This window comes from Somniosus microcephalus, chromosome 11, assembly GCF_052327205.1.
Source record: "Somniosus microcephalus isolate GS21.2 chromosome 11, FLI_Smic_1.0, whole genome shotgun sequence".
Lineage (NCBI taxonomy): Eukaryota > Metazoa > Chordata > Chondrichthyes > Squaliformes > Somniosidae > Somniosus > Somniosus microcephalus.
The window spans coordinates 60,316,532-60,342,567 of NC_140997.1; the positions used below are offsets into that span (position 1 = coordinate 60,316,532).

At 42.7% G+C, this 26,036-nt stretch overlaps 1 protein-coding gene across 8 annotated transcripts in view; it reads left to right on the plus strand.

Moving 5' to 3' along the window:
• rrn3 (RRN3 homolog, RNA polymerase I transcription factor) overlaps positions 1-25,750 on the plus strand; it is a 40,648-nt gene extending 14,898 nt beyond the window's left edge. For 7 of the 8 annotated variants that reach the window (XM_086000777.1, XM_086000778.1, XM_086000775.1 and 4 more), the window contains 10 exons: positions 2,555-2,653; positions 5,122-5,220; positions 6,353-6,488; positions 12,138-12,268; positions 13,763-13,893; positions 17,794-17,978; positions 19,156-19,264; positions 20,208-20,360; positions 22,455-22,542; positions 24,248-25,750. In XM_086000777.1, the coding sequence (XP_085856903.1) occupies positions 2,555-2,653; positions 5,122-5,220; positions 6,353-6,488; positions 12,138-12,268; positions 13,763-13,893; positions 17,794-17,978; positions 19,156-19,264; positions 20,208-20,360; positions 22,455-22,542; positions 24,248-24,400 (1,284 nt within the window). In that variant the 3' untranslated portion in view covers positions 24,401-25,750. Of the gene's footprint in view, positions 1-2,554; positions 2,654-5,121; positions 5,221-6,352; positions 6,489-12,137; positions 12,269-13,762; positions 13,894-17,793; positions 17,979-19,155; positions 19,265-20,207; positions 20,361-22,454; positions 22,543-23,222; positions 23,388-24,247 lie in introns of all 8 variants that reach the window. The other variant, XR_015079958.1, reaches the window with a different exon arrangement.
• Positions 25,751-26,036: the final 286 nt, after the last annotated feature.

A 26,036-nucleotide genomic window follows, 5' to 3' on the forward strand; every position in this document is an offset into this window, starting at 1 on the left:
TCAGATGGTTGGAAATGTCAGGAATTCATGTGTTCTGTGGACAAAACAAATGAGTCTTTCAAGGTTTTTTAACAGTGGCAGCAAACCAGGAACTGCTAGGTAATCCGCAGCCATCATTCTTGTGCGTGGAATTCTGCTCCTCTATCTGCACATAGTCCAACATGAATGTTAATTCTTGAGGTGATCGCAATGTTTCTCTCAGAAGTATACGGAAGCACAGCCTGGCTCCTGGTAGGCAAAGCCAGGCTGCTGATTCCCTTAAAAAAGCAAGGGAAGAGAGCTTAAACTAAAAGTAGAAAAAGAACAAAATGACCACTGTGTTTTTGTGTGATTTGATTGAACTGTCATCATGGGCTTAACTGTACAAACAGAAAGCAATTCAACGGAAGAAAAACTAATGGTAAAGTGTTATGGAGCAAAGCACCAAAGGACTTGTGAATGAGAAGACTTTATAAAAAAAAAACTTTAATGGTTTATTAGATAGAAAGACGGTTACTTGTATCTGTTGAACTGAGTTCCGGTATCACAGAAGTACATCTAGTCTTCAGTACCATTTGCATGCTAAACATGCCTTCACTTCTCAAAATAAACTTTCTAGCAGTTTCTCTGCTGCAGGTAACAACAATACAACAACAAATAAAACAGGTCAGTTTTGACGGAGTACTCTTTTATTTAAAAAAAAAAAAAAAAACCATCGCTGCAAGCCCATGATTCAAGCTAAGTACAACAATAATGGGGATGTTTGTGTACAAACCTTTGAAGGTGGTAGAACAGGTTAACAAAGTAGTTAATAAAGCATATGGGATCCTGGGCTTTATAAATAGAGACGCAGAGTACAAAAGCCAGGAAGTTTATAAAGCTAAACCTGTATATAACACTAGTTCGGCCCCAGCTGGAGTATTGAGTCCAATTCTGGGCACCACACTTTAGGAAGGACGTGAGGACTTTGGAGAGGGTACAGAAGAGAGTGGTTCCAGGGATGAGGGATTAAGTTATTATGTGAATAGACTAGAGAAGCTGGGGTTGTCCTTGGAGCAGAGAAGGCTAAGAGGAGATTTGATAGAGGTATTTAAAATTATAAAGGGTTTAGATAGAGTAAATAAAGAGAAACTGTTTCCAGTGGCTAAAGAGTCGATAACTAGAGGGCACAAATTTAAGGTGATTGGCAAAAGAACCAGTGGTGACATGAGGAAAAATATTTTTACACAACGAGTGGTTAGGATTTGGAATGCGCTGCCTGATAGGGTGGTGGAAACAGATTCAATAGTAGCCTTCAAAAGGGAATTGGATAAATACTTCAAGGAGAAAAGATTGCAGGGATATGGGGAAAGAGCAGGGGGAGTGGGACTAACTGGATTGCTCTTCGAAAGAGCCAGTGCAGAATTGATGGGCCGAATGACACCCTTCTGTGCTGTACAGGAAACTTCGCGATATCCGGCACCGACGGGACCGAGCTGCTGCCGATCTATCAAAACTTCCGGATAGACCAGCGCTAATGTTGAAGGATACGGAGGTTTTCATCTCCGTATCTGACAACAAACACTGTTGCTTAGTAACAGCTTGTAAACACTCGACCCCGTACCTTGGAAGCGTCTCTGAAGCTGTTGCTAAGCTACAGAGATGCTTTCCAGAGCCTGACTGTTTTATAAAAAATAAATAAATAAATAAATAAATGCTAGGAGAAGAAAAAAAACCTAACCAAAACGGCTGCTGATTTCTGCCGTTAGATCGAGGTTTCCGGACATACAACCTCCGGATAAACCAAAGTTTCCTGTACTATTCTATGATTCTATAATCAATGTTATTTCAAAGTGGATAGTTACCGAGTGCAGATCCATTAACATTGAAAGTGATACAGGGCTAAGGAGATGTTATTAATAGCATCTTCCAATCAGTCGTACACCTTGCCTTCCAGAGAAACCACTGCATCACAAATAGACAATCTATATAACCAGGGGAAAAGGACTACAGAGTCACTGCTATTGAAGATTGTGGCAGTTATTGCTTTGACTGGTGATCACTGGACATCCATGAGCAATTGGAGCAATCTTGGAATTACTGCACACCTGATTGCTGCTGCTTGGACACTACAGTCTTTTATGTTAATAAGCATACTGAAAGATTATAGTACCAGCAAAATGTAACTTTGGTGTTAAATATCTTTGTGTTTTGTTTTGGCATGCACAGTGCTAATTAGTTGATTTAACATTTCAATAGATATAATTAGAATAAAAATTGCCATGAAGCCTGTTGATTATGGGTATGATACTGGGCTGCATTCTCCTCCACACAGTCATGCTCTTTTTACTATGACATCGACGTTCTTCTGAATGCTTCCTTGTCTGTAGAAGATGGCCAAAATTGTCACAATAGACCAATTAACTTAATTTTTGGGGCTTTTGTTAGCTAGACAAATTGCCATTAAATGTTTATTTTGAAAAAATATAGTTGAAATTAGTTGAGAATTCCTTTACTGTGCTGTTGACAAACTAATTTGTGTGACATGAAGTAAATGAACCAAAAATTAGTATTTTTTTCTGATTTTATTTGTCAGGAATGTTATGTGCACAATTTATTGAGGATCACTGTGTATTTGCCAGTGCTGCGCTTAGAGATTTTGGAACTCGTAGTGGAAAAATTTCTAAAACTGGATGTAAGTACTCAAACTTGAAATGAAATTCTGAAGTGATCTATTTGTTGGGGTTGCAAATGAACTTCATGCTTTCATTAAAATGACTAACATTTTTTGGACACTGCTAGAACAATGTACTGTATTTGAAAAAAATTATCTTATTTATTTTTTTATTTTTTAAAAGCAGCATTTTCTCTCCTTATGTGACATTTTGTCCTAAGAGAGTTAAAATGTTGCTGAAAAAATAAATCCTGTTGGTGGAAAATGTTGAACACCTTAGCTGTGCACTATTTATAGTATAAGGGGGTGAAATTAATTATTGCCCCATTTGGGAGTAGTAATCTTTGAAAGCTGGGAAACTTAGCGCCAGGCGCTAATGGTTTTCCAGCTTTCCCAAAATTGGGTTTAGTGCTCCAGGAAAGAAGTGGAGCGCTAAATCAAGCACTCTACTTCCTTCCTGGAGCGCTAAAGGATGTAGGCGGGGCGGTAGAGGTGCAGTACTGCACAATGTCCTGTGCAGCATTCCGAGGCTCCTTCCCTCCCTTAAATGGAAGAACCATCGCTGCAGGCTCTGCATTGGGACCAGTTAGCTGGTCCCTGACGGTGGCCGCGATCTGGCTTGATCTGCCCCATGCACTCCAGCAGAGTGCCGGGCTGATCGATCACGGCCCAGGAGAAGCAAAACAAATTGACCAAAACTATTTCAGAAATGTAGGTACTTAGCTTGTCAACATCCCCTCTAACTTTCGCCCCCGAAGCGCCCGGCCTCCTGCTCAACGCTTTCTGCAGCTGTCGGTGTCATCCTGCAGGGCGCGGAACTGAAGTTCAGGTCCGGGGCGATGCGCACGGCGATGATGTCATGATCTCCAGGTGAAGGAGATCGTGGCGCAACGCCATACCGCCGCCGCAAACCTCCCGCCGAATATAGCAGGAGTCAATCTTCTGGCTCTGCCTGGTCGGTAAGTGCTTAGCGCCCCCCAGAGGTGCTAATGGGGCGCTGTGGTGCCCAATTTCTCCCCCTTTGTCTCTTTTAAATCATCAAATTGGTTAACACTGTAATTTCAATACATTCCTTCTGAAAAGAAAAGAATTTTTTAAAATTTATATAGCACCTTTCATGACCTCAGGATGTCCCAATGTGCTTCACAGCCAATGAAGTACTTTTGAAGTGTAGTCATGGTTGTAATGTAGGAAATTTGCAGCAGCCAACTTGCGTACAGTAGGACTCAAACACAGCAATGATAAATAACCAGGTAGTCTGTTTTAATGTTGGTTGAGGGATAAATGTTGGCCAGGATGCCAGGAGAACTCCCCTGCTCTTTACACAGTGCGATGGGATCTTTCACGTCTACGTGAGAGGCAGTTGTGACGTTCACTTCATGAGCTGAGCCTTGCCAGTTGTCGAAGAGTTTTGAAGGTCCCACTGCAGGAGATGGCAAAGTTCTGTGACTGCCTTCCCTCTGAATCATAAGCAGCAGAGATACATCTCCTCTGATATGTCCATCATAGTTGTGGCATGGTCAGTACATTCAGCTCCTTTGGTAGGAGTGGATCTGCTAGAGCCCACTTCGTTTGCAAATGTATCTGCTTATATTCCTGGCTGAAAAAGTCCTCTTAGTCTTGTCCCTCTGTCTCCTTGAGGACAAAGGGAATGCCCATGCCTACAAGGAATTGCTGGTTATTTTCAGGCAAACTGTCTTGAGAGGAAGGGGTTCAAAAATTTAGTTTATTTCCTTTTTTTTGGTCCAAATTTAAGAAACAATGATGGTACAATAGTGCAATGCAAAGAAACCAAAAATAGACAGGACAGCTTCCTGTGGTTTTGCGCCTGCAATTGTGTGCTGTGTTACAGGGGCACAGCAATGGTGTCGCGCCTATGACGTGTCATGTCAGAATTTCCAGGGCAGCAAGATCGCACCCCAAATGAATAGAATTACTGCCCTATTGAGACTTGCATCACGGAGGAAGTTAGGACGGGGAATGTGTCAATATTTGAAGGGAGGGCTCTCTGAGGAGTGCGTCGGTACTTGTAATGAATGTAATCAGTAGTTGTAACATTTGAAAATCACTATTAATGCATTCATAAAATGACCAAATGAAGCTAAAGCAAAAAGAGTGTAATATTTGTATGTCATGCTTACTCCAGGGCGAATGTACAATTACCACTATCCCAGTGAAGACTGGTACTGCAAATATTAATGTTTCCATTGGCAGAGGTCCTCTGCATTTTATTCACTGGAAGATACACTTAAATTAACTCAGTGTTGTACATTCTTTTGCAATGCAATATTTGTCTGATAGCCATGACTTAATTTACACTGGAGAAAAAGCAAATTGCAGCCAAAAGAAATTGGTAGTATGGAGACATTGGGCAGGCCCTAAAGGATATGTTGAATTACATACCAATGCAGCCTAAAACTTAGATTTATTCAGTACCAAATATTTCTTGGATTGTTGGAAGGTATAATATTGGCTCCATTATTCCTCAGGTGAATGCCTCGCGTAACGACATTGAAGATGCGGAAGAAACTGCTGCTGAGGCTAACAATGGATTGTCTACATGCGCAGAGGAAGGCCTCTTTGATATGGTAAATATTTTGAAAAATGTTTCAGCCCTTGCACTTTCTGCGAACTTTTTATTCGGTCGATCAATTTAAATTGAAAGTTTTATGTAATTTGAATGGAAGAAATTAAGACATTCTGGGAAGTGCCTCACCTCTGTCATGAATGTAAATATACCTACATAGACCCAGGTTCCCTGTAGCTTGCATACTACAGTCCTTGCAAATAACCTACTTTCTCCCACTGTTATTAGTCTGGGAAATGCATAAAGTACATTTCCTCATTCACTTTCATATTGCTACCGCCCTATACTTTTACATTGACTAGGGGATATCAAAAGTTTTGTTAAATTCTGTTAGAGGTAATGGTGAGCAATTTTGAAATGCTAATTTAATGGTGCAAATTTAGCATCTGGTAAGCCTTTGAAATATGAGCAGCAAGTTGGGATAGCTATCTTTCTACATTTGTTAGTATGGTGGATTTTAAGATTGGGTGTGTACAATACCACAGTCTGATTTGGAACTTCCCCGTGATCTGGAAACTTTACAGTAAATAGGTCTAAAAGAATATAACAACAACAGCTTGTATTTATAGAGCACCTTTAACGTAGTAAAACGTCCCAAAGCACTTCACAGGAGCGATTATAAAACAAAATTTGACACCGAGTCACATAAGGAGATATTAGGGCAGATGACCTAAAGAATGGGTTTTAAGGAGCATCTTAAAGGAGGAAAGAGAAGCTGAGAGGTTTAGGGTGGGAATTCCAGAGCTTTAGGGCCTTGGCAGCTGAAGGCACAGCCATCAATGATGGAGCAGTTAAAGTCGGGGATGCTCAAGAAGGCAGAATTAGAGGAGCGCAGATATCTCGGAGGGTTGTGGGGCTGGAGGAGGTTACAGAGAAAGGGAAGGGCAAGGCCATGGAGAGATTTGAAAACAAGGATGAGAATTTTATCTCCCATCCCTACCATTGGGTTGGCAGACCCAGTTGTGTAAAAGTGATGAAAACCATCTTTGCATGCCGGCTACTACCTGACGTCACGAGAAGAATGGTTCCCATGAAAATTATAACACTTTGGGCGGGCGGGGAAGTAAAAATGCAAAAAATATTGTTTATTCTTCCTCTTGGCCTGCTGATATTTGTCTCTTCCCTCTGTACAGGATGAGGATGAAGAGACGCAGAAAGTCAATTTGGTACTGCCAAATAATGATGTGATGGCCCATCCAGTGGCTGAACGATTGGATATTCTGATGTCTGTTTTGCTGGCTTACATAAAGGACGTTTGTTATGTCAATGGTACTAACAATAATAACTTGCAATTGTATAGTGCCTTTTAAAGTAATAAAATATCCCAAAGTGTTTCACAATGTGCAGTACTAGAAGAATTAGAATTGACCAAATGCATGGTCAAAAAGAGAAGTATCAAGGCAAAAAGATTTAGGGAGGGAATTCCAGAAGTTAAGACTAAAACTGCTCCCACCAAGTGAGAAACTTGCAGGGGGCAGAGTCAGAGGATTGTAGGAGGTTGCAGGGATAGAGTGAGGAAAGGCCTTGGAGAGATTTGTACACAAGGACTAGGGTTTTGTTTACATTATGTTTAGGGACAGGAAGTCAATGGTGATGGACAAGCAGTTCTTAATACAGGTGAGGATGTACAGGTTGGAGTTTAAGTTGGGGCTCGGGGGGTCGTTTGGAGAAGTTGATGCTTGAGGTAACAAAGCTTAGATAATGATTTTAGTGGTGGTGAGGTGAGTTAGGGACAGAGGTGGACAATATTGCAGAGATAAAAGTAAGTGGTCTTGATGGATAGGATGTAGAGTTTGAAGTTCAACTTGGGGCCTAATAGGATTCTGATGGTTGCGTGCCATCTGGTTCAACCTGAGCAAGCTGCTGGGGAGAGGGATGGAGTTGGGGGTCACGGTGCAGGGTTTTTGGTGGGAGCTCAGTACATAGAATTACACAGTACGTGGAAACAAGTGCATTCCATAACTTCACAACCCTCTGTATATAAAAAAAAAAAAAAAAACCTCATTCTAGATCCCTAAATCACCGATGGCTTTGGATTTCCTAATGTTCAGTTGGAGAAAGTTCCAGTTGATCCATGACTTGATTTTAGATAGGCAGTCTGATGAGACAGAACTGATGATGGAATCAAGGCTGGTGATGAAGTAGAGATAGGTGTCATTAGTATAAATATGGAAAGTGACCCCATGCCTGTGGATAATGTCTCTGAGGGGCAGAATGGAAAAGGAAAAGGAAGGGGTGAAGGATTGAACCTAGGGATATTCTGGAGGTGACGAGTAGTAATAGAACCAAGTGAGATAGTCCCAAGAGTTGGCCCACAAAGGAGAGAACGTGGGAGAGAATGGAGTGGTCAACCGTGTTGCAAGGTGTGGTGAGGCTGAGGAGAACAAGGAGGGATAATACATCATATTTGCATTTGCAGAGGATGTTAATGTATTTGACTAAGGCTGTCTTGGTGCTGTGGGCAGGTGGAAACTGGATAGAAGGGATTTGGGGAAAAAATTTTAGGAGACCTGTGCACAAGGTTCGATGCTGACAACACATTCAAGGACATTGGAGAAGAAAAGGAATTGATTATGGGATGGTACAGTAGTTGGAAAGGACAGGATCAAGGTAATTTTTTTGAGGAGAGTGTGATCAGTGGTTTTGAAGGTGAGGGGACTGATGCCTGACCAAGGAGTTATTTATAATCGCGAGCATAAAATTTGTTCAGTTTTGAACAGTTACTGAATTTGGTAAAGGGAAAATATTATCTATGTAGCTCTTACCGTCTACTGACTCGCTACATTTACATAACGTATCAAAGTTTGCTGATGATACAAAGTTCGGTGGGAAAGGGAAAGTAAGCTGTGAGGAGGACGCAAAGAGGCTGCAAAGAGATATAGACAGGGTTGACTGGGCAAGACCATGACAAATGGAATACAATGTGGGGAAGTGTGAAGTTATCCACTTTGGTAGGAAAAACAAAAAAGCAGAATATTTTTTTAATGGTGAGCGACTGGGAAATGTTTGCACTCAGAGGGACCTGGGTGTCCTTGTACATGAATCACAGAAAGTTAACATGCAGGTACAGCAAGCAATTGGGAAAGCAAATGGTATGTTAGCTTTTGTTACAAAGGGATTAGAGTATAAGAGTAAAGAAGTCTTGCTACAATTATACAGGGCATTGGTGAGGCCACACTTGGAGTACCTAAGGAAATATATACTTGCCTTAGAGGGAGTGCAGCAAAGGTTCACTAGACTGGTTCCAGGGATGAGGGGATTGCCTAATGAGGAGAGATTGAGTTGACTAGGCCTATATTCCTTCGAGTTTAAAAGAATGAGAGGCGATCTAATTGAAACATAACATTCTTAAGGGGCTTGACAGGGTTAATGCTGGGAAAATGTTTCCCCTGGCTGGGGAGTCTAGAATACGGGGTCACAGTCACAGAATAAGGGGTCGGCCATTTCGGACTGAGATGAGAAATGTTTTCACTCAAAGGGTTGTGAATCTTTGGAATTTTCTACCCCAGAGAGCTGTGGATGCTCAGTCATTGAGTATATTCAAGACCGAGGTCGAGAAATTTTGGGGAATTAAGGGATATGGGAATAGTGCGGGAAGATTGAGTTGAGGTAGAAGATCAGCCATGATCTTGTCGAAGGGCCAAGTGGCCTACTCCAGCACCTATTTCTTATGTACACTTTAAATCTAAATTTTAAAAAGGGTCAATTGACATTTGTGTTAGCGCTATTCAAAAAATGATGGATGCTTTTATTGAGGATGGGAGTCAATGTTTTACAGGGTCTGCCAAAGGAGCATTTTAATCATGGGATTTTAAACCAAATTATTTTTAAAGTTATTGGTGCAGTGGTGTTTTACTTTGGAGCATTGTCTATCTTGGTCCTTCTGAGTTCTTAATCTTGGTTGTACTGTTGTGGGGAGGAGGGAGGAAAAATTGGAATAGAGAATCACTAACAGCTCATTTGTTTATCTCACGCATAAAAATGATTTCAAATGTGAGGAAGTAGACTGGTGGAGAAAAAAGAGGTTGTATTTATATAGCACCTTTTCACATTTTCAAAATATATCAAAAGCCTCGCACTGAATTTCCTTTTTGCAGCACAGTGTCTGTTATGTCAACAAACGTTAAGGCTAAATCCTCATATTATCCCAGCCAAGTCCCTAGCTGGGCTGTATGTAAGGCCTCATTGTGGAAACACATGTTGATAGAACAGAGCAAATGTGTGTGTAAAAGAAGAGTCCAACCTCACCAGGTGAGATATTCAATTAGAGGGTGAGAAGGTTGGATCTCAAACAAGCGTGCTAAGCTTGAATAAAGGAGACTATGAAGGTATGAGAGTGGAATTGAGTAGAGTGGATTGGGAAAATAGATTAAAGGGTAAGACGATACATGATCAGTGGTGTACATTTAAGGAGTTATTTTACAACTTCCAAAAAAAAAATATTCCACTGAGAAGAAAAGGGTGTAAAAGAAAAGACAGCCATCCGTGGCTAAGTAAAGAAATTAAGGATAGTATTCGACTAAAAACAAGGGCATATAAGGTAGCCAAATCTAGTGGGAGGATAGAGGATTGGGAAAACTTTAAAAGACAGCAAAAAATAACAAAAAGATTGATTAAGAAAGGGAAGATAGATTATGAAAGCAAATTAGCAAAAAATATAAAAACAGATAGTAAGAGTTTTTATAGTTATATAAAAAGAAAAAGGGTGGCTAAAGTAAATGTTGGTCCCTTAGAGGATGAGACCGGGAAATTAATGGTGGGAAATATGGAGATGGCAAAAACACTGAATGAATATTTTATATCAGTCTTTACAGTAGAAGACACTAAGAATATCCCAACACTGGACAAACAGGGGGCTATGGGGGGGGGAGGAGCTAAACACGATCAAAATCACTAAGGAAGTGGTACTCGGTAAAATAATGGGACTCAAGGCGGATAAATCACCTGGACCTGATGGCTTACATCCTAGGGTCTTGAGGGAAGTGGCGGTAGGGATTGTGGATGCATTGATAATTTTCCAAAACTCCCTGGACTTGGCAAAGGTCCTGGCAGACTGGAAAACTGCTAATGTAACACCCTTATTTAAAAAGGGCAGTAGACAGAAGGCTGGAAACTATAGACCGGTTAGCCTAACATCTGTGGTAGGTAAAATTTTGGAGTCCATTATTAAGGAGACAGTAACAGGACATTTGGATAATCATAATTTAATAGGACAAAGTCAGCATGGTTTTATGAAGGGGAAGTCATGTTTGACAAATTTGCTGGAGTTCTTTGAGGAAGTAACATATAGGGTGGATAAAGGGGAACCAGTGGACGTAGTGTATTTAGACTTCCAAAAGGCATTTGACAAGGTGCCACACAAAAGATTATTGCTTAAGCTAAAAAATCACGGGATTGGGGATAATATTCTGGCATGGATAGAGGATTGGCTATCTAACAGAAGGCAGAGAGTTGGGATAAATGGTTCATTCTCAGACTGGCAATCAGTAACTAGTGGTGTTCCGCAGGGGTCAGTGCTGGGTCCCCAACTCTTTACAATCTATATTAACGATTTGGAGGAGGGGACCGAGTGTAACATATCAAAGTTTGCAGATGATACTAAGATGGGAGGGAAAGTAGTGAGTGAGGAGGACATAAAAAACCTGCAAGGGGACATAGACAGGCTAAGTAAGTGGGCAGAGATTTGGCAGATGGAATACAATACTGGAAAGTGTGAGGTTATGCACTTTGGCAGGAAAAATCGTAGAGCAAGTTATTATCTTAATGGCAAGAAACTGGAAAGTACTGAAGTACAAAGGGATCTGGGGGTCCTGGTGCACGAAACTCAAAAGGTTAGTATGCAGGTGCAGCAAGTGATTAAGAAGGCCAATGGAATATTGGCTTTCATTGCTAGGGGGATAGAATATAAAAATAGGGAGGTATTACTTCAGTTGTACAAGGTATTGGTGAGACCGCACCTGGAATACTGCATACAGTTTTGGTGTCCATACTTAAGAAAGGACATACTTGCTCTCGAGTCAGTACAAAGAAGGTTCACTCGGTTAATCCCGGGGATGAGGGGATGGACATATGAGGAGAGGTTGAGTAGATTGGGACTCTACTCATTGGAGTTCAGAAGAATGAGAGGCGATCTTATTGAAACATATAAGATTGTGAAGGGGTTGGATCGGGTGGATGCGGGGAGGATGTTCCCGATGATGGGTGAAACTAGAACTAGGGGGCATAGTCTTAGAATAAGGGGCTGCTCTTTCAAAACTGAGATGAGGAGGAACTACTTCACTCAGAGGGTGGTAGGTCCATGGAATATGCTGCCCCAAAAAGCTGTAGAAGCTACATCATTACATAAATTTAAAACAGAAATAGACAGTTTCCTAGAAGTAAAGGGAATTAAAGGTTACGGGGAGCGGGCAGGAATTTGGACATGAGTCTAGGTTCGGATCGGTCATGGCCCTGTGGGTAGCGGAGCGGGTCCAGGGGCCGTGTAGCCTGATCCTGCTCCTATTTCGTGTGTCTAATTCTGTTAGATTCAGGAGATGGTTCTGTGATAGTGGATTGGCGGTTAGGATCAGATCAGCCATGATCTTATTGAATGGCGGAGCAGGCTCGAGGGGCCGATTGGCCTACTCCTGCTCCTATTTCTTATGTTCTTATGTAAGAACTGTGGGGATAGGAGGGAGGGAATGTATACGTAGTGACAAACTGCTCCAAAAATGAGGAAGACCATATCAAAGGTAGATAATGCAATATTTTTCCCCTTTTGTTCATCTATTGCATACAAGTGAATTATACTTCAATAAGACACCAGATTCAAAGTTGTTAAACATCTTCTTTAAATAGTAACATGCTGAGCCTGTGTTGGGATATATTTCTGCAGTAAATATTTGGTTTACTTGAATGTGTAAATCATCTCTTCTGTAGGTGAGTTGGAGCTGACCAGGACAAAAGACTTGTACCGTGACTTGATAGTAGTGTTTGATAAACTGGTCCTACGCACTCATGCTTCTTGTTATGTCCAGTACTTCATGTTCTATATCTGCAGTTTCAAGTTGGTGAGTATCAGATTTTTTCATGGATTGATGATTTTTGTAAAAAACAAAACAAAATGAGTAATAGCCAGTGTGTTAGTTAAGGGATGATATAGATTGTACAAGGAAAATACTTAATTTTGTAAGGGACCTTGCGTCCCTTACAAACCAGATTGTATTTTTATCTGCCTAGTGTCTATGTAAATATAGCAAGGTCCCAGGATTGAACAGAGGACTTTTGTATTCTGGCTAATTGAAATATACGATGTGCCACCACATGACCTTGTCTTCAGTATGCAGTTGAATATACACCATAGCAGACTGAGGCTCCGGCTATAAACCAGCAAACACATTTATTTAATCGTTAAATAGGTAAAAGCATATTTATACTAGTCTTGCAGTAGTCATAATCTTTAACAATCAACAAAGATGCTTCTTTTGCGCTATCTTTTGAAACAGTCATTGAATTATTAAGTGGTGAAGTGCTATCATAGAGCCAGATCACCTTAGTCTCTTCATGATTGGTGAGCTGATACAGCCTACTTTAAACCCACACTTGGAAGCTGCTGGCCACAGAGCTGTCTGTCAAAGAGACGTACAAAGAATCATTTGTCTTGCTCTTCTTAGAGGCTTGATTCATAGCTTTACTCCAGACACACCCGTCATTCTAAGCCACTCCCCCAGGATGTCAGTCATCTCGGATTTTAAATTGAATCAGATATCTTCATTTATCTATGCCGATTACTTTGAATGACCTGCTAAATGGGCTCCCATCCAAGTACAATGGTAGTTATAATACCTGCATACCAAAGACTTCCAGAACTACATATATTTCTGTGGTGTGAATATTAGGTGATCTGTAATGTAAATTTCCTCCAGCTTACAGTAAGCAGCTAGCAATAACTAATTTTAACCTTGTGTGTGTATTGTGCCCAGAGACGCGTGTAGTTCTGGAAGTTCTTGGTATGCAGGTATGATAACTACCATTGTACTTGGATGGGAGCCCATCCAGCAGGTCATTCAAAGTATTTGGCAATACATAATTCAAAATGATGATCTAACCCAGGCAAAAATGCATTACGTTTTGTCACAAATGAGGAATCTACCATTGGAGATGACAATGAACGATTGACATTATTAGAACATTATTGTGGAAAGAGAAAAGGCTATTTGCCCCATTCAACTTAGTACTTAAAATGGAGCATGTACAATTTGCACTGTTATGAGTCCTACTCACCTTGTTTCATCTCCAGAGGAAAATGAATCCCTATAGGTAAAGCTACCAAGCAGAAATGTCTCCCTAATGGGCCTTGTGAAAGTTCAGGATATCAATCTAACATTGGAATCCCGATTCATCAACTTTCACCATATGCACTCCACAGATGAACATAGTTTATTGCAGCAGCCCTACAAATACCAGTGTTAAAAGATAGATAAAACTTTGAATGGTTTAAGTCAGAACATAGCTCTGGTGAATAAAATGCTTATTCAGTTAGTTTTGTCACTGCAATTTTTTAGGGACTGGCAGAGGCTTTTTTACAATACCTTTGGAAGATGATGCAGAATCCAAATAATCCTGCCGTAATAAGACAAGCAGCTGCAGGCTACATTGGAAGTTTTCTGGCCCGAGCAACCTATATTCCTGTGGTGTAAGTAATCAGCAGGTCCCATAGCTTTGTATTATAATTTGACTCATTTTTAATCTTGCATGTAAATTCTGGCTTTTGGATAATGAGCACTGTTGTTGGATGACTGCAGAGATTTTAAATCATATTTTGACTGCCCTAACGTCACTAACATAGGAATCCTTTTATACATGAATACCGCATGGTAAACCACTACTTGTTACCCTATGTACTATTGGTTGACTAGGATCATGAGGCACCAGTGTAAAATATATTGCTGGGGTGACTTATTCCAGTAAAGGTGCACAGTTTCCACACACACTATTATACATCTTGACTGCAACATTCAGCACCTTAGCGTGGTAGTTATGGCCGTTTATAAAAAAATTTAAAAAAAGGCTTCCGGTGTGGCCTGCGCTGTTCCTCATCTTGGTGAGGGCGATAGCACGGGTGATACGTGTGGCGCCGGCAGTATGCAGAGTAGGCAGATCTTCACGTTAGTCAGCGTGTAACGCTGATTAAACGCACGACCTGCCATTTTCGATGTCGCCGCTCCATTCAACGCCCTCTCCTAAACATGCACAGGTGAACGTGTGCTAAGCTGCACGAGGGACCCCTCCCCCACTTAAAGGCATATACCCAACTTGTAGGTAAGTTGATTATTGCTTTTGTACTGGCCCTTGCAGAGTTTGTAGGAGTACTGGGTTGCTGTAAGAGATTTTAAAAGTGTGCAGGGAGTGCTGCTGGACATTGGGAAGGCGCTGGCTGGTACTGGAAGGTCTCCGAGTACACCACTTGCTCCCAGTCATGGCTCTAGTTGTAGTCCCCCTTGTGCTACAGCATGACTGGGAGATGGAGCAGAGGCAGCAACGAAGACAAGCTGCTCGCAGAGGGAGGAGGAGGAGGGCTCTCATCAGGAGGCCTTACTCTAAACAGAGAGAAGCAGGAGGAGCGCGCAGATGGCTGTGCGATATCCAGCTTCTCCATGGTGCAGGGCGCCATTGACTGCACACACGTGGCTTTGCGGGCGCCGCATCTCAATGGTGAGATGTTCCGTAACCGCAAAGGGTACCACTCACTTAATGTGCAGTTGATGTGCGACCACGCCCAGTATATCATGATGAATGCCCGGTTTCCTGGCAGCAGTCATGAATCTTCATCCTGCGCCACTCCGCTGTGCCAGCAATCTTCCAGTCCCACTTCGAACCTGAGGGTGGCTGCTAGGCGACAAGGGCTATCTGCTCTACACCTGGCTGATGACACCCTTCCGCAACCCCACCATTCGTGGCCAGCACTCATAATGACAGCCATGATGCCACGAGCAACATCATTGAACAGACCATCAGGGTGCTCAAACAATGATTCCGCTGCCTTGACCGCTTGGGAGGAGCCCTCCAGTAATCACCGGAGTGGGTATCTTAATTCCTGGTGGTCTGCTGCATCCTCATTAAATTGGCCATCATGAGGACACAGCCCTTGACACCACGGGTTCCACGACCACCTCAGGATGAGGAGGGTGGGAGGAGGCAACCTGCAAGTCCACGTTCTGGACGGGCTGTCCATGAGCGCATCATTTGACTCCACTTCCCCTGAATAATGCCCCAAATCCCCCCATTGCTCAACACTTCCCCACCTTATCATTCCTCTTTCACGGAACATCACAGCGTCCTCTTGGCCACAATGCTGAAATGAAATGAAAGCCACCACAAAACATTCCGAACCTAATTTATAAATGCATCATTCCAATACTACATAACAAAGTCAACTAATCACCCTTGTGCATTCCCTTTGTGCCTGTCTTCCGTGTGCCTTTACCTGTCCTAGTGCTCCTACGCAGTGCTACCCCAGTGGCTGCAGCATGGCGGGCGGAAGGCTGCTGACTTTCAGTGGGGGAGACTGCAGATGGCCTTGCAGGACAACCTTGAGCAGCTCTGGGCCTAGAAGGCCCGGCTGTAGACTGCACCACTTTGGCATGGGTGGCAGCAGTCTGGGCTGGCTGGCTGGCTGATCGGCAACAGCAAGGGCACTGGCGGAGTGGCAGTGGTGGAAGTACGAATGCTGTCATCCTGAGAGAGGACAGCAGGTTCGTGCTCCATGGAGCCACTGGCACTCCCCTGGGGCGGTGCCTCAGCAGTCCTAGTAATGTTAGAGGACAGATTGCTGGACCGCTGTGACACCCTACAAGCCCCTTTCCACACTGGTAAACGCAGCCATGATGGCAGCAGTCGGAGCTTGCATGACAGAAGTCTGAGCTTCCACTGCAGCTCTCGGATGTTGGGCCGCTTCCGCATGTGCTGCAATGGAAGCTGAGACATCGCCCATCAGACCCTGTATCATAGTTGAGTCCACAAGTGCTTTAATGGAGTTGCCCATCACGTCCATCCTGGAAACCATGGGCTCCAAGCTCTGCGCAAAGGCCCGTGCAATATCGGAGTTGGACTCCTCCATGTTCCTTTACAGTGACAACAGGCTCTCTCGCAGGCCTGCCAATGCACCAAGCATTTCTATGTGCATGCCCATCGAAGTCCTCATCTGAGTCCTCTGCAGAAGAACTCATGTGCGACCTCGCCCTCTGGGGAGCTTGCACCTGCGCTACCCTTTCCCCATGCCCCGGCTGCAGCACCTGCGCTACCCTTTCCCCATGCCCTGGCTGCAGCACCTGCGCTACCCTTTCCCCATGCCCCGGCTGCAGGCTACTCGTGCCCGGTGAATCACCATGTGCAGATCCCACCTCTATAGTACCCTCTGAAGTATGTGCAGTGCCAATTTCTGAGCTGGTACCTGCGAGTGTCAGATCGAGTGATGGTGTCTCTTCTTCTCCATCACTCTCCTCTTGTTCTTCCTGCACTGACTGGGAAGTTTGAAGTTCTTGGGTATCTGAAAGGAGAAAGGCACAAGAGTAGGGTTGTGGTGAAGGGAGGGAGGAAAATAAGATGTGCATGCTTACACCATCAGCGGCTTGTAAGTGAGAAGAGATTGTGGGATGAGGGGGAGGTGGGATCTGAGAAGGAGGATTAGGTATGAGCATACAGTCATCAATAGTTTCAGTCTCGCCGATTGCCATGTCCCCTCCAATGATGTCTAGCACAGTCTCCTCCAGCTGGGACAGGATATGCAGCCGTGACTGTCCCCCGCCAGTTAGCTGCTGCTATCTCCTGTTATGCACCACCTTGGCCTGCAAGAGAAAGAGGAGTGTGCCAGTGAGTGTGGTAGAATGTGTTTGGGGATGTGCCTGTCATGGTTGAATAACTGGCAGTGTGTGCAAGGTGTGAGGCTTGCAGCAGTGGCAGGTGTGTGAGGGTGAGGTGAAGGTATGTGCCGTGATTGATCGAGATTGCTGGTAGGTGAGCGATGGTGTGGTGCATTGAGCAGTGTGAGAGGCTAGTGGTGCAGTTGGTGGGATATGGCATTTGAAGATGCATTCACTGACCTTGACCATTCGTGTGAAGTCATTAAACTTCTCGCGGCACTGGATCCAGTTCCTCGGGGAGAGGGCCTCCTGGGTAGAGGACCTGTCTTCTCGGTTCAACACCCTGCACTAAGGCCTCCAGTGCTGTGACGGAGAACCTAGGTGCCCTTTCTCTGCCCTGTTGAGCCATAACTGCCGTAATTTGTATTTGCGGTGGTCAGGTTTTTCTCCCTTCCTTCCTCAAGTTCCTCCTGCGATGTGTAGCAATCCTATTGCATTCTGACCCCAGTGCAGTTCTGTAGCAGTACCCAACCACGTGGATGTCTTGGAATAAGTGGAGAGAATGGACATGAATCAGAGATAAGGAAGATTAATATCTAAACTAGAAAGTGACATAATTGGTAACTGTACATTTGAATTAAATGGAGTGAATGGCCAAGAATTGACTTCTTAGAACCTGTTTATGTGCCAATAATAAACTAATTCACTGAGTAAGATTTCATTCCCTTGACTAGCACTGTGAAGGCTTGTTTGGATCTGCTGGTTCCCTGGTTACACCACTACATTGACAGCCAGGATGCCGGAACAAAAGCTTACTGTGATGTGGCTCTCCACGGATCATTCTACTCTGCTTGCCAAGCTGTGTTTTACATCTTCATATTCCGTTACAAGCAATTACTGGATGGAAATCTGAGGAAAGGTGATTAACTAAGTTTTATATTAAATTTGGTACCTTTTTAAAGTGGAGGCTATCGTGGAATTTTAAAATACATTTTTCAAAACTCCACAAAATGGAAAATAAGGCTTGATGTTTCGTATAATGAAGTGGCAGGATGTTGCAACATCGCAGAGCACTGTGCACCACAGTGGTATTATGCAGATTTGCACTTGCAAGTTCCCAGATTATCAGTTAATCTCGGTCATGTTGCTGTGAAAGTAGTGCTACTTTATGAAGGTCAGACATTCTGTTTCCCCTCTTCCTCACACCACATGACAGTAAGGGAGGGAATAATCCAAATCAGAATTTGCTGCTGCTCTTTTAGCAGGTGGCTATAGAGTAGAACTGGTGGAAACCTGGTGAGTGTCTACAGCCCATTGTCTTGCCTGGAAATGGCTGTGGTATAGGGGAAATACAGGAGAAGAACTGAGGAATAATAACAAAAATATGAAATACATCAAAAACTAACTACCAGGAAACTTTGGTTTATCCGGAGGTTGTATGTCCGGAAACCTCGATCTACCGGCAGAAATCAGGAGCCGTTTTGTTAGGTTTTTTTTCTTCTCGTGGCTTTTTTTTCCAACAGTCAGGCTCTGCAAAGTCTCTGTAGCTTAGCAACAGCTTCGGAGAGACGCTTCTAAGGTACGGCCGACTGTTTAGAAGCTAAGCAACAGTGTTTATTGTCAGATACGGAGATGAAAACCTCCGTATGCTTCAACATTAACGCTGGTATGTCCGGCAGTTTTGATAGATCGGCAACAGCTCGGTCCCGTCGGTGCCGGATATAACAAAGTTTCCTGTAGGTGGTCTGGTAAGTCTGTTGATGCCCTAAAATGCTCTGCTATAGATGAGTAGCATACTGGATTGAATACAGCAGAGCCAATGCAGGAAAGGCAGGGGGATCAGAGAGTTAGTCTGCACAGGCTTTTCTTGCATACCTCTCAGTGGATGGCTGTAGTGTGACCTTGGTAGAGACCCAAGAATGACAATAATAAAAACATAGATTTTGAAAGATATACTTAGGAGTTTTCTTTTTACTCTAGTTTCTGTTGAAGGCTTTTTAAGTTGGAGCAATGTACAGTGAATTTTTAAATAGTTTCAAAAAACATTAAGTAGAATTTGCTTCACATTTAGTTTTATTATTTGCTTTGCTGTACAGGTTTGACATACTTGCAAAGTCTAAATTTTGAACGTATGGTAATGTGCCAGCTGAACCCTCTAAAAGTCTGTTTACCTTCTGTCGTCAACTTGTTTGCAGCTATTACTAGGTGAGTATTATTGGATATTGATAATACATATTCTTGGGCCCAAGTACAAAGACTGTTTGACATTGCACTTCATATTTGAATGATTTGAATCTTGAAGTATGTTAAAGTATTTATAGATATGGATCCTTGATGCTATATTCCAGCAGAGTTCTAAAAATAGTGTCAAAAGCCTTGAAAACATCTTTTAATGTAACACTTTGAATGATTAAACTCTGAACCAATTTCTAGACTAGATTTGTTTATCACTATTTAAATTTGCAATGTGTATAATGGGAGCATTTTAAAGGTAATTATAATTTCAGGGTTGTACATTTAAAGATCTACACACAAGACGGAATGTCCTAGGGTCTGCACCACTGGCAGGGTCTCGTACAGTAGCAGCCTTATTAGAAAATTGTGAGTGCATTGCCCATAATTTTCCTTCTATTAATGTCAGTTGTTGGAAAATCTCAGGCAATGCCCCCACAATTTTCCAATAAGCTTCCCATTTTGTGTGAACCCCTGCTGATGTTACGGAGCCTCAAGTTCCGCCCATGGTTTCTTTTATTTTATCTAGTTGTAATTGATGAATGAGATTTAATTGTGACTTGGTTTTTACTATAGAAATATAAACCAGAGATGACATTTGATAAAACCATGAATTTATGGGTGTGTCTTCTCTTTGTTAATAAACAATAATTCTTAATGCATTGTTGAAAATTTGTTTTTTCTGTTGTAAAATGAAAAGCATTACTGTTTGATGAAGATTTCTTGAGGAACTTGACGATTACAGAAACATGCTTTAGTAATAAAAAATATCTCAAGGCAGTAGTTTGACTTTTATAATCTGATAAACACTAAATAACAACAAAGGTACATAAAGGCAGAAAAACATAGGCATACTTGTAGAGATCATCATGATCTAATTATAGTAATTTTAAAGTGTTTTTTTTTCTTTTTACAGAAAGTATCAATTAGTTTTCTGCTACACAATTATTGAACGAAACAATCGACAGCTCATACCAGTTGTTAGGAGCAGCACTGGAGGTGACTTGGTGCAGGTTTGCACTAATCCGCTTGATTGCTTCTTTCCCTTTGATCCTTATATTCTTAAAAGGTTAGTGTATGGCAGTGTTTGATATTAAATCCAATAGGAAAATATAAATCCAATAGGGAAATAAGGGGCAATTTCTTTACTCCGAGTGGTTAGAGTATGGAACTTGCTACCATAGGAAGTGGTTGAGGCAAATATCTTAGATGCTTTCAAAAGGAAACTAGACAAGTACATGAGGGAAAAGCGAAGAAGTTATGCTGAAAGGCTGAGATGAGGTAGATCGAATGGGAGGAGACTTGTGTGGAGTACAGGTAGACTATCCTTTATCCGAAAACCTCGGGACCAGCCGAGTTTCGGATAAAGGAGAATTTCGGATTTCGGAAAGTGGGTCGGCGGGGGTCCGCGGTGGGGTCGTGCGCACGACTTACGCTGACGCTCAGCGTAAGTCAGTCGGGGTCGGCGGGGGGGTTGGCGGTTGTCGGGGCCGGCGGGGTCCGCGGGGGGGTTGGCGGTTGTCGGGGTCCGCGGGGGGGTCGGCGGGGGGGATCGGCGGTTGTCGGGGCCGGCGGGGTCCGCGGGGGGGGTCGGCGGTTGTCGGGGCTGGCGGGGTCGGCGGTTGTTGGGGCCGGCGGGGGGGGGGGTCGGCGGTTGTCGGGGCCGGGGGGGTCGGCGGTTGTCGGGGCCGGCGGGGTCGGCGGTTGTCAGGACCGGCGGGGGGGGTCGGCGGTTGTCAGGGCCGGCGGGGGGGGTCGGCGGTTGTCGGGGCCGGGGGGGTCGGCGGTTGTCGGGGCCGGCGGGGTCGGCGGTTGTCGGGGCCAGCGGGGTCCGCGGGGGGGTCGGCGGTTGTCGGTGCTGGCGGGGTCGGCGGTTGTCGGGGCCGGCTGGGTCCGCGGGGGGGTCGGCGGTTGTCGGGGCCGGCGGGGTCCGCGGGGGGGTCGGGGCTGGCGGGGTCGGCGGTTGTCGGGGCCGGGGGGGTCGGCGGTTGGCGGGGTCGGCGGTTGTCGGGGCCGGCGGGGTCCGCGGAGGGGTCGGCAGTTGTCGGGGCCGGCGGGGTCCACGGGGGGGTCGGCGGTTGTCGGGGCCGGCGGGGTCCGCGGGGGGGGGTCGGCGGGGGGTCGTGCGCACGACTTACCCTTTATCCGAACTTCCGAAACCGGAACCCTCTAAAAACCGAAGGTTTTTTCGTTCGTACGCACGACTTACGCTGAACGAAAAAACCTTCGGTTTTTAGAGGGTTTTGGTTTTCGGAAGTCCGGATAAAGGGTAGTCTACCTGTATTGATGGGGTAATAGAGAAGTCATCCCTCCTCTCAAGCGAACCCCCTGAAATAAGGGGTCGACGCTTGCCCTATAGCGACCACTAATTCACCAGACGGACACCTTGGATCAGTTTCACGATCTTTATTCAAGCATATGCAGGGGGAAAATCTCAGTCTCAGCCGCCTGAGAAAGGATGCTTCCAATGAGTAATTATACCTAACTCGGGGCATGCACCCCTCATGCACGACCCTTCTATGATCATTGATTGGTGTATAATTTATTAGAGGGGCTACCTTCATTTGTTGCCTCTTATCAGAGAGGTTGCTGAATGGTTCACAGAGACCCATCTCTGCAGCATGAGCATGCTAACTTATCTGTTTCTACTCTAGTAATGAGGTGCTTACCTCATTCTATTAAAATCTTGTTTGTCCTGTCTTATCTACCGTTCTATATTCCTAAGCAAGGACAGGAGACAGGCTTACTAGCATTGTTTCTACTCACTTTAATTCTAGAAATCCTTTTAACCCCTTACAGTATAAATACCAGCACAGACTAGTTGGGCCGAATGGCCTGTTTCTGTATATTCTATGTAAAGAACAGCTAGCTTGTTCTGTTTGATATTTTTCTTTTTGAATCTATAATCTATTAGATTTCACTTATTACATCGCTACTATGTTTTCAGTTAAACTTTTTTAAAATCAGATTTTGGAGTGCAACAAGTTTTAACTCTAACAGTATAGCTATTCTCAGCATTATTTTGTAATGCATTATGACAATATTGGCAGTATATGCGCTGCTGAAATGAGTACACTGTTAACCTTTTGAGCGAGTTATAACTGAGTACTAAATGATTTGTTGAGATTATTTGAGCATAGATCATAATTTGTTTTTTTGACAGATCTAAGAAAATGTTTGATGGTGTTTATCGGGTCTGGGAGGATTTGAGCCTGCAGGACGTTCAGGTTCCACAGAAAATCATTAAACTGGTGGGCACTGCATGTTATTCTAACAGGATTTTTTTATCACAATGTAGCAAATGGAAAAATTAGTTGGTGAAATTTTCCTGTTTTTGGTACCACAGGTAACTTTGACTTGCTCTTGTTGAGAGTGATTCATATGCCCTTTTTTTTATAGATAAATAGCAATCCGCTGCTATTTTTGTATGGGGAAATTCTCCGATAACCAATTTGCCCATGTGGACAAAGGAAGGCTGACCTGCATAACTAGCGTGCAATACTTGTGAAGCAGGTTAACATCCATTTGAATAGTAGTGACGATGAAAAGACTGCTATTCCAGCTGGTTACTATGCAAAACACGCAGCTAGAGCTCTATTCATAGATGTAATCTCTAATCTGTAGCACCAGAAAATACAATCAGCAGAGAGTAAAACACCAGAATTAATAACATTTCCAGTCAGACTTTCAGTATTAAATATTGCAAGTACTGGATGATACGTTATTATAGTAAAAAATCAATAACAATCCCATTTATAAAATCCTGAATGGTCATGCCATGTTTGTACTATGCTTGTGATCTAGTTAGCAAATCTCCTGCTCTTCCTTTTGACCCATATGCATTTTTAACTTGTTTAAAGTACTAATAAAAAAGTTTTGATCAACTAGTTACTGTACATTCTATAACATACTCCAATAATGCACTTCAAAGGCTAAACAGAAGAACTACTTTGTAAAGTACAGTAGGAACAAGTCCTGACCACCAGGAGCGAGAAACCAGGAAAATAACTTTCCATACCCACCATCTCCTCCAGTTAGGGGTTCCTTTGAACACCCCATACCCCCATAGGGTCAGTTAAAGAAACATCCATTACTGGTGAGTAGAAATGCCTGTGTCAGTGTATTGCTGAGGGTTCTTGTGCTTAAATGTCTACAATAGTGACTTAATGAGATGGAGTATTTTAAAGAAATATGTCACTACCGTTTAAGTTTCTGAGGAAAACCCAATGTAAAGTCTCAATAGGCAAGCACTAAAGTGGTTAGCGCTTTTTAAAGAAAATTTTGGTACTGCTAAAGACACCTTTCATTACAGCTAGAGCTGCCTTTAGCTAGAAAGGCAGGTTACAGGAAACTTCGCGATATCCAGCACCGACGGGACCAAGCTGCTGCCGATCTATCAAAATTTCCGGATAGACCAGCGCTAATGTTGAAGGATACGGAGGATTTCATCTCCGTATCTGACAACAAACACTGTTGCTTAGCAACAGCTTGTAAACACTCGGCCCGTACCTTGGAAGCATCTCTGAAGCTGTTGCTAAGCTACAGAGGCTTTCCAGAGCCTGACTGTTTTTATAAAAAAAAATGCTAGGAGAAGAAAAAAAACCTAACTAAAATGGCTGCTGATTTCTGCCGTTAGATCGAGGTTTCCGGACATACAAACTCCGGATAAACCAAAGTTTCCTGTACTAACTTATCAGCTACCATCAATGCCACTGTGAGATCACAATGAGTCTACAAGTAGTTCTTGAGGTGAAACACTTAGCTATTCCAAAATTCTCTTCACGTGATGACTGACTAGGCTCCTGACTATTACGACAGGCAGATCTGAGCAAAAGAAACATTGGACTTGAACTCAGTGGTGTTTGATTGGTAAGCCACTGCTGTAACTGCTAGGAAACTGAGTAGTATTGGTTTGACTTTAAAATACATAATGTCCCTTCTACCATCATTTTTTAGGATACAGCTGAAGATGAAGAGGATGATTTCTTAAAAGGAGAGTCACTGCAAAATGAGCCTGTTGGGATCGCGCCGAGCTCTTTTGAATCCCACATGCAAAGTACTAGCAGTGTTGGCTCTCCACCTATTACGTTTCCACTTCATCACTTTTGAACTTAATTGTAAATCAGATAAATGTACAAATTTTCAGATGTAGCTTCAAAAAAAGTTGCTTTCCATTCGTATGGTGGGCACCACCACCATAATGTGCTAAAATGGAGAAGAAAATCCTACGTCAGAGACTGTTCAGGAACATTGTAAACTGAAGTTGGCTTTTGTCTGGACTCTATTTTTCTTCCAACTCGCTGAGCTCCTTTGTCTAATTGTTTCAGCTGTTTTGTAAATATTTTTGTATATTTGTGTGTATATAGTAATTTGTAAATCTTAACATTTGCTATGCTTTTGTTTTAAACAATTTGTCATCAATTGCTTCCTAAATTATCTTTGGTTTGGTTGTAAACTCGTTTGATCCCCCTGGTTGAGGGATCAAATTTATTTTCTTTCAGGAATAAAAAATAAGTCTTAATTACTAGTCCAAGACAAGAACACATACGAAACCAGTGGTCACGGTTTCCAAATCAGTTGTACCGAAATTGTAATCCCAAGCACTCATTTTTCTTAAGCTGTCTGGATTATTAAAGTAATGTTTCAACTTGTTTTTGTGGGAAGGGTGCATATTTTTACATTTGATGCAGGCAACTGATGCTAATCTCCCATTTGTTCCCCTTCTGTTTTCTGTTATTGTCACACTGGCTTTGGCTACTTTTCTTTTAAAATAAGCAGCTCAATGAAAGTCTGAATCTTCATTACAGGTAAAAAGGAAAAACTCTGAATGCTGGAAATCTGTGATGAGAACAAAATGCTAAAAATGAACAGCTTGATCAGTATTTGAAACAGACTGGTTAATTTCTGGGATGAAACAGTTTGTCAGAGCCTAATTTTCAGATGCTGTTCATTTCTAGAATTTTCTTTTTTTTTACCTCTGAATCTGTCACAAGTACTGGGGAATGTTTTTCTTTTGTAGTCCTGACCTAAATATAGCAGATACTGGGACTGAAAGTAGAAGAACATTTGGTGCCTGGTTTAAAATTTAGTGATTTTTATTTACCTGGCTTCAAATTACACCCATGTTAATTACTTTTACCATAAAGTTACCAGTGTATGGCAGGCCGTTTGGTGTGCAGTTTGGTGCCTGGTAAAGGGGAGGGGAAGAGATGGGTTACATTGAAGTTTAGAGCAGAATTGTGCTGCAGCATTGGAACTGTACTTGGTCGCTTGCATGTCTTTTCAACCATATTCTAGAGTGCTTGTTGCAAAGTGTGTTAATGAAATATGTATTTTTTTTAAGCAAAACTTGTACAGATGCTGTGCAGATACTGATTTGGTGACAATTCTTCAGTTTTCAATGGTTTAATTTAACTTCTAGATCATCTCATAAAGTTTTTGCATTGTACTAAATACAAATGTCTATTTGATTATTAGTTTAATCACGGTCTCTGCAATATACATTATCCTGTCTTTTGTACTTTTGCTCAAATGTTTGTCTCCATTTTGTTTTGGGGTTGAATGTGTACTTATGGTATTGCATCCAATTTAGCCAGCCACCTTTTATATATAATCTTCACTTATAAGTTTCATGTCCTGAAAGGTACAGGTAGAGTCATTATTTAAAGCTGTACTGTTTGATGAGTTTAGTATGCTTTGGGAATTGTGATAAGTAATTGATACAAGATGATAATGAATATATTTA